The sequence below is a fragment of the Schistocerca cancellata genome, chromosome 2, assembly GCF_023864275.1.
Source record: "Schistocerca cancellata isolate TAMUIC-IGC-003103 chromosome 2, iqSchCanc2.1, whole genome shotgun sequence".
In the NCBI taxonomy this organism is placed as follows: Eukaryota; Metazoa; Arthropoda; class Insecta; order Orthoptera; family Acrididae; genus Schistocerca; species Schistocerca cancellata.
Window position 1 is genome coordinate 481166638 of NC_064627.1, and position 13218 is coordinate 481179855.

General features: G+C 39.4%; 1 protein-coding gene across 1 annotated transcript in view; it reads right to left on the reverse strand.

Annotated features, from left to right (window-relative positions):
* Positions 1–13218, reverse strand: part of LOC126155481 (uncharacterized) — a 330938-nt gene that overhangs the window by 308371 nt on the left and 9349 nt on the right. The window contains 1 exon segment of the mRNA XM_049916231.1: positions 10060–10118. Coding sequence (XP_049772188.1) covers positions 10060–10118 — 59 coding nt within the window.

The window sequence follows — 13218 nt, forward strand, 5'->3', positions numbered from 1 at the left end:
CTCACTGTCCTGCAGTACTGATATCCTTCTGGAAATGGTATAGATCCAATAACGTTGATGTGGACACAAACCATTGACTGTGGGGTGAAGATACTGGATGGATCTGTAACATGCAGATGTCTTTTGTTGCACTTCTCCATATTTTCGCAAACAAATGCTTTGTTCTCTAGTCGCACAGTGGCCTTTACTTCTGGGTGTGAGTTGCTTTGAAGGAAGGAAACAGCTTGTTTAGGAAAATCTGCTGCAACAAATAGACATGTTTGTGAAGCTAATATGTCACAGTATAGCGTGGCATTTGAATACACCATAGCTGTAAACCAGATGATGCTTTGAGGAATGTCTGCAGTTGATTGTCTCCTTCATGGGCATTGGCAAGTGTCATGAAGGCAAGTCCTTTCGCAATGGTGTCAGTGCCATGTAGTGCATCTCCTGGTCACTTCTGCTCACCATCAAAAAGTCAAATATCGATAGTAAATTGCACAATGAAGTCCAAATGCAACAACTGGCATCATGACACCTTGTCCACCTTTTCACAGGAAATAAACATGAGTGGCTTACGATCTGTGACACGAGTGAAATGTCTACCTTCAAGCAACTGCCCAAATTTTTTGGTTGAGGCATATGCCCCACAGAGCTCACAGTTGTACACTGACCAATTAACTTGTGGAAGTGATAATTTTTTACTGACAATGGATAGAAGTTGCCAGTTATATTGTACATGTAATACAGCTCCAATGGCAGTTGGTGACGCATCACCCATAACTTCAAGAGATGCGTCATGAAGAGGGTGAGCTAATAATGCAGCCCCTGCAACAGCAACTTTCAATCTGCCAAAGGAGGTTTTCTTCTCATTAGTCCACTGGAGTGTGTCTCCAGGTTTAAATGAACCTTTTAGGAATCCACTGAGACACACCGAAAACAATGCATGATTTTGCACAAACTGTTGATAAAAAACTGTCATGTCCCAGAAATTGTGTTACCCACGTATTATAAAGGACTGGGAAGATTAAGTCGCAGTTTCCACTTAGTCTTGTCAGCTCTGTAGCTGTGTGATCAGCATAGGTGGCTGTCAGGCAGAAGACCTGGGTTTGATTCCCAGTACTGCAAAGAATTTTTCCTTGGTGACATATTGGTATGGGATGCAATCAGCCACATGATACCAGCTGAGGAGCTACTTGAGTGATTTGATTTGTTTTGGTTTAGGGCACTAAAACAACTAAGGTCATGCATGGCTATGTAAGAACCTTAGTACACTAACCCGAAAAAGGATTTAAAAGTGATTACATGTTAAGCCCAATTGGCGAAAGGAAAGACAGCTAAAAAACAAGGATTTCTTCTTGGAGAAATGTCTAAAAAATACAACACAGTGACAACGGAGATCCAGAACTAGAGCTTAGATGTCCTTTGCCATATTGCTACGACACAAAAAAAAGTAAAAAGCAGTCAACAGCCCACCTGTCATTTGCTAAAACGGTCAGTAACTCAGATGGCAAACATACGGTAGAAAGTAAGTGGTTAACAAAAAAGGGCATTCGGTCATGAAATGGTGAAACGTCAAAGGCTGATGAGAATGAGAACAAAGCGGCGGGGGATCACCACTTAACAAATGGTGATGGCTGAAAAGACAGTGCCCAAAATGATCTCAGCCGAGAGGAGATTGGCCAAGCAGCTGGGAGAAGTTTAATTCCCCAGAGCCTGTTCCCATGAAGGGAAGACCAGTAGTAATGCCCAAGTGACACCACATGCTGTCAGACTGCAACACGGAGATCATCAGAAGTAATGGGAGAACTAGTGGGCTGACGGAGGACTGCTGCTTTGGCAGCAGTGATAGCAGCCTCATTTGCCATCAGACCAATGTGAACAGGGGCCTGCATAAACATCACAGTGGCTCTCTCAAGACAGAGCAACTGGAAGTTTTCTTGGACCCGTTGCACTAAGTGATTGACTGTGAACAGCACAAAGAGGCACTGAAGGGCACTGAGAGAATAGGCCTGTGTTACAGGATGTACTGTGTGGCCTGATACATGGTGTAGAGCTCTGCTGTAAACACTGAGCCGTGTTTCAGAAACTGACATCTACAATGGTCGGTGCCAGTGACCAAGGCACACCCAACACCACGGTCACACCGACGACCACCAGTGTACACAAGGTACTATTGCTAAGTTCCATGTGAAGGTCGAGAAACTTACACCAATAGATAGACTCTGGAATAGTGTCCGTAAGGAAGCAAATGAAATCCAAAGTGAGCATGCATGAAGCCAAGATGGTGAAGGGTTCACACACATCAGGAAAATGGCAGGTAGTGTGGAGGTAAGCTGCTGGAGCAATAATAGCCAAAAGCGAACTTCAGGAGGTAACAGAGAAGACAACGCGCCCCATACTGGTGGTCAAAGGAGTCATCGAAGAAGGCAGCACAAGATGGGTGGCCGGGCATGGCAAAACAAACGACATGTGAATCTGCTGCAGAGAACGTCACATCAGTACTACAGAGGTAGTTCAGCAGTTTCTGCATATAGACTCTCAACTGGGCTAATGTAAAAGGCACCAGTAGCCAAACGATTGCTACGATGGTGGATTGTATTTAGAGGTCATAAGATGGACGGACATGCAGATACAGAAACAAAACACCCATAGTCCAGTTTCAAACAGACAAGGGATCGGTACAAACGGAGGAGGGTGGTCAAATCCATATCACAGGAAGTTCCGCAGAGGACACGTAGGACAGTGAGGGACCAGGTCCACTGGTTGGTCAGGTAAGACTCTTGCAAACACAGCTGGTGAGAGAAATGGGGCGGTAGCTAGAAGGAAGGTGTTAATCCTTACCGGCCTCAGGTATGGATATGACAGTGGCATCACACCACTGTCTGGGAAATGTGCCATCTCCCAGATTTGATTGTATGTGTGAAGGAGAATGTGCTTGCCCGCAAGAGAAAGGTGCTGCAACATCTGAATGTGAACATCGTCCACCCTTGGGGCAGAAGATCAGGATGAATATCTTCAAGAGTCTGCCAGGTCAGTTCCTTCAGCATCTCTGTAACACTCTCCCACATATCAAATAAACCTGTGATCATTTGTGCTGGCCTTCTCTGCATACGTTTAAGATCCCCTGTTAGTCCTATTTGGTACAGGCCCCACACACTTGAGCAATATTCCAGAAGTGGTTGCACGAGCAATTTGTAAGCAATCTCCTTTGTAGACTGCACTTCTTCAGTCTTCCACCACTAAACCAGTCTACCACCTGCTTTACCGACAACTGAGCCTATGTGATCTTTCCATTTCACATCCGTACAAAGTGTTACAACCAGATGTTTGTATGAGTTGACCATTCCAACAGTAACACACTGATATTAATGTCATACGATACTTTTATTTTATTTTGTGAAATACACAATTTTACATTTCTGAACATTTAAAGCAAGTTGCCAATCTCTATGCCACAGTGAAATCTTAGCAAGATCTGACTGAATATTTATGCAGCTTCTTTCAGATAGTACTTCTTATAAATAACTGCATCACCTACAAAAACCCTGATTTTACTTATAATATTGTCTGCAAGGTCATTAACATACAATGTGAACAGCAAGGGTCCCAACACTTCCCTGGAGCATACCCGAAGTTACTTCTACATTTGACGATGACTCTCCATCCAAGATAATATGCTGTGTCCATTCTACAAAGAAGTCCTTAATCCAGTCACCAATTTCACTTGACACCCCATATGATTGTACTTTTGACAATAAGCATAGGTGCAGTACTGAGTCAAATGTTCTTTGGAAATCAAGAAATACTACACCTAACTGACAGCCTTGCTCCAAAGCTTTCTGTATGTCGTGAGAAAAGTGAGAGTTTAGTTTCACATTATCGATGTTTTCTAAACCCATGTCGGTTGGCACTGAGGTGGCCATTCTGTTGAAGATACCTCATTATGTTTGAGCTCAGAATATGTTCTAAGGTCCTACAAGAAACCAGTGTCAAGGATATTGGATGGTAATTTTGTGGATCACTTCTACTACTCTTCTTGTAGACTGGTGTGATATGTGCCTTTTTTCAACAACTGGGCGTAGTTTTTTGTTTGGAGGATCTACAATAGATTATAGTTAGAAAAGAGGCTAGCTCAGCCGCAAATTCAGAATAGAATCTGATAGGGATTCCATCGGGGCCTGGAGCTTTGTTCACTTTAACGATTTCAGCCGTTTCTCATCACCACTGACACTAATACTTCTTTCATTCATCTTTTCAGTAGTTAGAGATTAAATTGGGGCAATTCTCCTAGGTTTCCCTTTGTAAAGGAACGTTTGAAAACAGAGTTAAACATTTCAGTCTTTGCTTTGCTACCCTCAATTTCAGTTCCTGTCTCATACGCTGGGGATTGGACACTAGCTTTGATGCCACTAACAGCCTTTACACATGCCAGGATGTCTTTAGGTTTTGTGAAACATCATTTGACAATATTCTGCTATGGTAGTCATTGAAGGAATCACGCATTGCTCTCTTGACAGGCAAATGCATTTCATTCAGCATCTCTCTATCTAGAGCCTCTTTTCTCTAGTTAAGTATTTGAGCTTTTGTTTTGCTACCCTCACTCAGTAATCTCTCTTTCTTAAGAAGTTTCTTTACAGTGACTGTATACCGCAGATATTCCATCCCATTATGAACTGTTCTACTGCATACATATCTATCCAGTGCATAGTTAACTATTCTTTTAAACTTGAGTCAGAGTTACTCTACATGCTACTGCCCTATGCTGAAAGTTTCAAGTTCCTCACTGAAATAAGACACTAATGATTTTTTTTATATAATTTACTGAACATATATACTTTTTGCTTGTTTTAGTTGTCATTTGTAATTTGGTAATCATTGTTGCCACACCCGCGTCATGGTCACTGATACCACTTTCGATGTGTACATCTTCAAAAGAGTCAGGTCTACTTGTTGCCCTAAGAACCAATAAATTCTCATCATGAGTGGGGATTTGAACTACCTGTTCTAGGTAGTTTTCAGAGAAGGCATTTAGTAATGTTTTACAGGATGTCTTATTATGCCCACTACTAAATTAAACTGCAACTATCCAAATTGATTGTTGGATGATTAAAGTTTCCACAGATGATTACAGTATGACTGGGGAACTAACATACATGTGAACTGAGGTTTCCTCTAAAGTTTTCAGTTACATCAGGAGGCGAGTCTGGTGGGAGATAGAAGGATCCAATTATTTTACATCCGCCTCTGATAAAGAGACTTGCCTGAACAATCTCACATGCAGCTTCATTTCCATCAGGTGAAGTTGAGTTTCTTGTCTACTGCGAGAAATACACCACCTTCATTTCCCATTTGCCTACCCTTTCAATATCACAAATCTCACTGCTATAGATTTCAGGTTTCAAACAGCTTTCTGTACCTAGTATTACATGGGCTTCACTGTTTTTCAGGAGCACTTCAAGTTCTGGCAGTTAACCATTGGGATTTTAATACTCTCACTTGTGGGAGGCATTTTTTTGATCTTGTACTGATACTTCTGGGTTTCCTATAGCTATCGTTACCTGGACTGGATGGAGAGTCACCTAATCTAAAAAACTCTTGTGTGCGCCCCACACAGTCAGTTACCTGAGCAGCAGCCTCTGACGTGTAGTGCACACCTGACCCATTTATGGGGGGCCTACAGGCCACAACCCTACAGTGCAAGTCCATGACGATGCAGCCTCGCTTGTCACAGAACCTTCGAAGCCTCTGGTTGTTCTCCCACTTTACTCAGAACCAAAGGTCCACAATCAGTTCTGGGGAAAACACTGCACATTGCGAGCTTTGTTGAAACTCCTTGCACAAGGCTCATCTTATCGACCTCCTCTGGCAGTCCCTGGAATGACACAAGTATGACATCAGAGCTCAGATGACAGGCATAATTTGTTCCACCACACTGTACCGCAGATTCCACCCTCTTCCCTCAATGGCTGCTGGAATATCCTCTTCAACATGTTGAATGAGGCCCCCAGGCATACACACTGATGCATCTGATGTACTTTGCCGACCGTTGCTGCCGTTTCCCTAAATAGTACCGTCATTCGCCATTCATTTGAACTTCCAATGATTAATAGACCCCTATCCCTTTTGTGTTTGCCTTCTCTTGATACTGGACCAAACAGGTTTCCCCAAAACCCGTGAAGCGAGTCCCACTGGCTCAGTTTCAGTGGAAGATAGCACCTCAAACTTGTTAGTCCTCATCCACTCTGTACAGAATGCCTAGATCTACCATTGATATGCCACTTGCAGACACATGGATGGTTAACGACAGACCCTATACTTTCTGCAGAGGAGACAGGATCTGTAGAAGACAGTACTTGAGGTACCTCTGGTACCTGTGTCACAGATACACATCTCTTGGGAGCTCTTCCAACACACCAATTCACAGCAACTGTCATTCAATTGACAGTAGTCAGGGCGATTTCCATCTGCTTACTAATGTCAACCAACCCATCCAATGTTCGAGAACAGCATTCACAGCGGGGCTGCATTTTGGCTAGTGCACTGTATTACAGGACAGTGAACAAATAAACTTTAGATTAAGCCTGCTGACTATATTTTAATCTGTTCGGCTAGAAGTTGCTAGTTCCCTATAAGAATTCAAATAAGTGCACAAAACAAGATCTCTATTAAGGCAACATAAAAATCTATGTTAAATACTAGTTTCCTAATTTTTTAAGTTGATTATAGTTGTTAGCAAACTCAAAAACTGAATTTATGATAAATGTAGATAATATATAGGGCTGCTACTTTTTAAGAGAAAATTAGATGCAACACAATATGTTTGTTAGAATATCTGCTGCAGTAACTACATCACTAATGCTGATTTGCTACAAATTACTCTTAGATTAGGCAGACAACAATGGTAGCTTCCGAAAATTCTCAGAAATACACATTCATTTGTGTTGGCATACAACGAAATTCAGAGGTCATATATTCTTTGAAAGTAACTGTGAACCAAAAAAGTTGATTTGCTCCGAAATAAGTTGCATACCCAAAATGGTCATACCAGTGACTTATGAAAATATAGTGTTTTAAGTTTCTGAAAATCCTCAATAATAACCTATTTCTTACATAACCGTACAACAAAATTATAGAATGATTATTTTGAACAAGGATAGGCCTATAGTTCTTAAAAATCTGAAAAGAGCACAATTAAGTTTAAGCCTATAATTAACAAAAACAGTACCAATTTACTGCAGCACTAGTAAATGTTCGAAATTTCACACCAAACAAATGGGTTTCGATACAATCAATAAAAGATATGCATAAGTGATGCAGACAGTAAAATACACAAATAAGAACTTCAAATCGGCACAGTAAACTTATAAATGTGTTATCACATAAAGGAAAATTCTGAAGTAGACATATATATAAATAAATGTGCTATTGCACGGATTTTTCACTTAGCTGTTCCTGTGTCAACTTCTACATTGGGGTGCCCATGAAGAACATCACAGCATTAGTTTATCTTAGTCAAAATCACTGAAATGTGCAGCATCAAGAAAGCATGCCTTCTGTCTATTGCAGCTAACAATCAAGATGCTCTTTTGCTCCAAAGACGGATTCTGAGGAGTTAATCAACAAGTTGTGTTTCTGTACTTCCACCAGCAAGTGCAACAGCCATATATTCCACAGAACGTCACCATTAATTGCACACCAACTCGTATATTACGATAATAAACTAGCTGGGATGTTCATCAGTTGCCAAATTCTTCATGGTGGAGCATTTCTTCAAATAATTTTGCATCTGACTGTGACAAGGGCGTTACAATTGCGCGCTTGACAGCGTTTTTTTTACAAACCGGTTATCAACTGTTATGCCATTGACATGTGCAAATGTACATATTTGTGGCTGTGAAATTTTTGTGGATCGAAGATTTTCAAATATTACAGCTACAAAGTATCTCAGTTGGTTTCCGAAGATGACAGTTGTTAATGTTTAATTTGGGACGAAAATGAGTGTGATTGAGGAAAAATATGTTGAACAATATACAGGTAAATTTGGTGCCATGTTCAAGGGAAAGTGACTGAACAAGATATTTTGTCCTTAAATGGTCCTGTATTACAAGCAGGCAGAATAGAATAGTGATTGTGAATTTGGTAATGTTGTGCTCAGAATTCAGCTGGCTTTGGCAGTAACTCCATAAATTACTTAGGCATAACCATAGATATCACTGATCACATTCACACTTTTAAGATTTACAGGAAGCCTATCACCATTGTCATTTTAGTTCCTGTCAATTCTCAACACCAATGGACTGCATTTCAATGATATACAGTCTAATATCCATCTCCACTAGTCATGAATTAAACAGAATCAAACAGATAACATCAAGCAAGGGTTATACTTCAGTTTTTGTGGACTCCATAAGGCATAAAGCAAGAACAACAGATCTCCTCTCCTCTTGTCCTCAAACCACCATCTCAAAACCTTAATATATGGTGCATGGTTCCCTGTTTAGAAAAATCTCTTCTCTGAATGTTGCCAGAATGCTGAAATCTAGAAACTTCAAAACATCATTTATGGGCACAACTCTACTGGACACTTTTTGCCCAATGGTAAAGCTCTTCTGCACCAGAAAAAGCGTAAAATATACAAAAACCACTTTTCATTGTACCAAATTCTATATAGGCCAGTCAGGCTGGGCAATATACACCCAATTGAAGGATCATCATAGAAGCTGGTGCTTTAGAAAAGGAGACTCTACTTTCGCAGATGAACCACTGGCTTTAAAAAGGCCACTTCTACAAAGATCAACATGAATTCTTACATAATATCCACAAAGATAGAAAGATGGACTACCTTCAAATAATTAAAATTAATAAACGTATGTCCACCTGCAGAAGTTTCGTACTGAGTGATCAGCGATATTTCCAATACTCACCATTTCTAACTGCATATACTACTAATAATCCCATTCAGACCATGTTGGAAATTACCTCTCCTCCTCGTGCCCCGTTTTTCCTTTATATCAGTTACTGTAGTTTCATTTGCCCTGTCAAACATTTTACTTTGTTTAGTTATTATTGTTTACATTTATCTGTATAGCCTTACTTGTTATACTGTGCCGTTTGTAATATTAGGTCAATGGCCTTGCCGCACTGGTAACACCAGTTCCCACCAGTTCACCAAAGTTAAGTGCAGTCAGGCTTGGCTAGCACTTGGATGGGGCACTGTCCATGTCTGCTGAGCACTGTTGGCAAGCAGGTTGCACTCAGCCCTTGTGAGGTGAACTGAGGAGCTACTTGACTGAGAAGTTGTGACATAGCTCACAAACACTGACAACTGCCGGGAGAGCAGTGCACTGGCTGCATGCTCCTCCATAGCCGCATCTGTTGATGCCTAAGGGCTGAGGATGACACAGCGGCCAGTCAGTGCTGTTGGGCTTTCAACACCTGTTCGGACAGTGTTTGTTTGTATATTGAACCTTTAAGGACAAGATTATCTTGTTCAGTCATCATGCTTCGAACATCATAACCAAATTTTACTTAATTTTGTTCAACTTATTTTTCCTCTCAAAACAATTATTGTAATTTGTCATGTAGTTGACTAATTAATGAGTTACATATTTTTTTATCCCCGGAAATCTTTTACTTCACATTTTTACAGGAATAATCACTTTCGATTTAGTACTAAATCGAACATTAACCTTTGGAAACCAACTATGACACTCCGTAGTTGCACTATTCTAAAATCCTTGATCCCCAAAAAAATCACAGCCACACATATGTATCTTTGTACTTGACAATTGTGTAACAGCCAAAAACTGATTTGTAAAATAAAAAGTACTGTAGAATATTACAGTGCTGTGTGTTTTTTCATTTACAAAGAAAACATACAACACATTTTGAACTTTTTCACTCTCAATGCGTAACAGCTTTATCTTCAAAAATATTGTATATTTCTCCTATCGTAACCAACATAATTAACAGAAAGTCGACTCACTTTCAACACCATTATGTAATTCCTGATTAAGCACACTTTAAAGAAAATATATTGTAATGCTGTTAATGGAATCAAATGATATTTATACTTACCCATCTGGACTGAACACCATTAAAAAAGTTGATCTCGTTTGTGCGGGAAGTTCACATCTCTGGAAAAAAAAAGTTTTAATGAAGCACACAAATGAAGACAAGAGAGAGAGAGAGAGAGAGAGAGAGAGAGAGAGAGAGAGAGAGAGACATAAAGAACATGATAACTTAACCTCTTGAGTTCCGTTAGTAAAAAAATATCTTTATAATCTAATATTTCTATTACATGTAACTGACGATGTAGAGCACTGATACTTGCTGCAGCAGTTAATGAATGACATCTCGATCAACAAAGCACTGTCACATGTATCTTTCATGTTACATGGGTTCTGCATGCAGATAAAAGTCACCAGTTCCACGTGTCGTCCACAATACATAGGAAGTGAAGAGCGTAAGGGGACAGACACTGCAACTGGCATCACATTCATACATCAGAGTAGGAAAGAAGCTAACAATGGTATTAGCTGTTTTGCTCATTATTTTTGTATAACTAGACTTGTAAATAATAAGTGACTACTACCCTATTAATACAGGAGTACGAAATACGCAGTTAATTTTAACTTGCTTTCACAAGATCTGCTGAACAGATACTCACGCAAATTCAGACTGGCTTTCCTTCCAAAACAACCAAAACAGCGCCTTCAATTAACAAAGCATTTACTAGTTGTGCTCCCTTTTCAGTTTCTGCCCAGTACTTGCAATAACTCCACTCTGGTTGCGAATGAAAATACTCCAACAGTGTTTTAGCCAGGATACTCTATTTGTATACAACATGGAATCCCTCACTGCCCAAAAATTGAATAAAAGCCTTCCCTTTGCGTTAACAGGTCATTCATTTTAAATTCTCTTGTGGGCATTTCCAAATATTTGCATGTGTAGCTGGTTCCAGCCAGAAGTTCCTCTGACAATCAGTAGTTTTCTATTTGTCTTCTTCTTCTTCTTCTTCTTCTTCTTCTTCTAGCAACAGACAGCCTATTTAGAAACATGGCTTGTTTTAACACAGATTTTCTATCAGTCAGACTGTTCAACTGACAATCTCATCAATACATTTACTACAGGAACAGGAGTTGCAGCCACAGCAGTGGTTACTGAAAAATATGTTCCATGGACCAACGTATTTTTGAATCATTTTCTTTATGCTGGACTGTACAGCAGACACCACAAGCAGAGATAACAATACTGATTGACAGAGGTTTTGACTAAAGCACATTCATCTTCATTAATCCTGCAATACCAGTGGAGAAAGTGGTTTGTCACTTATAAAAGAAATTTGCACGTGAGAAAATATGGGAGTTTTATAACAAGTCTAATCACTGAATTCTGTTTAGAAGTTCTGTCAAATAGTACGACAACAGCTGAAAAGGTTTTTCTTCACTCTTCGTGGCTAACTTTGAAATGCTATTTCCAAAGATATTGTCCAGAGCCTAATCATATACAAAACCCTGTCCCTGTATCACAGCAGGCATTAAAAATGCCTACAGAACTCATTAAAAAAACTTTTCTCAAATGGAAATATGTGAAGATCCTTTTGTAGAATAAGCAATGACTTATAGGAAGCTAGACTGAAAAGTAATAGCGTAGAAAATATTACTGGGAAATGATAGCTTAATAAGGCAGTTCAGCAATAAGGGAAAATATGTAACGAGGAATAAGCCATGACAAAAAACACCACCACACACTGACCATTTTACAAAAATTTAAGTAAAACAACAATTGTAAAGTTTACAAATTAAACACTACTAAGTATGAATGAAAGTACATATTCAACTGCTTATAATAGTTTATGATTCATCACACATAATGACAATGGCTTCTCATAGTTGCTCAGTATGACTCAATTATGTTGACTCAATGATGATAATGCTATCATAACCAGTTATTGAATGACAAACTGTCACACTACAGCTTTGAAGCTCCGAATTCTCAGCCGTTGTAATAGACAGATCTGTAGCTCTAGGGCTCGTTAGGTTGTAAGGTGACAATTCGGTTGCAAGTTAACAAACAACAAATGGAAATATGGAGTAACAGACTAACCTGTAGTGTAGTGAGAGATGTACGATCATCCTCTATATAAACCTTTCTGAAGATTTTAATATTGTTTATCATGCAAGTCTTTAGGATATATTTAAGGCACTGAGAATTCATGAGGTAGAAAAAGTGTCAGCGGCCAATAGAATGTTAACTTCAATCTTTCCTCCTTAAACAGTGCACCAACAATCACATAATTTATTGGGTACATGCGTGTAAAAGTGAGACATAAAGGAATATTCATTTACATCCATTTATCAAGTCTCAAGGAGGAACTTTAAACATTTAGCTATGTACAAAAAATGTTTAAGAACTGTGGTCCCAGTTTAGAAGAATATCTGGATGAAGCATTCTATAGATAAATACCTAGCAGAATAGTTGATGGAATGAACCGTTTGTGGTACACTGTCCCAGTAAATATATTTGCAAATAAACAGTGATCACTATGTAAGTGTAAAACAAAACATGTGGCTAGTGATAAGAGGTGCTCAATGACTTGCTCTTTACAATCAACAGGGCAATGTATGAAGTTTTCAGTGACTACTGTAACAAATACTTATCAAAAGGCTTCTTTAAACAAAGAAAATCGGCTCATATCTGTAAAGGCCATTAGTGCCACCAAAGTTAGTGTCCAGACATTTGTGGGTAACATAGGAAATGATATTGGGTAGTAAAGCAGAAGCAGTAATGTTGAAATCCATTTTCAAATTTTCATTTATAAAGGGAATACAGGAGTACTTTCCAAGCTTAATACTCACACCACAGCGAAATTGAGTGTCAGTGGTTTGAGAAAGAGCTGCAGTCAAAAATTAATCAATACTCCCCACCTGGTTTAATCTATATAAGATTCCATAAAGAATTTTCAGATGATTTAGCCGCTCTGTTAACCATATCACTCAGGGATAGTAATTTGTAATACACTGTAGCTCCCTCAGACATAACAACCTGACACTAGGAGCAAGCACAGCTCACACCTGTCTACGAGAAGGATAGGAGAAATGATTCACAAAACTACCAATCAATATCACTGATATCCACCTGTTACAGCAGAACCTCAAAACATAGGAATTCTGGCCCCAAATGTAATCAGGTATCTCGACCAGAATCATCTCCAGCATGCCAATCAGAATGGAT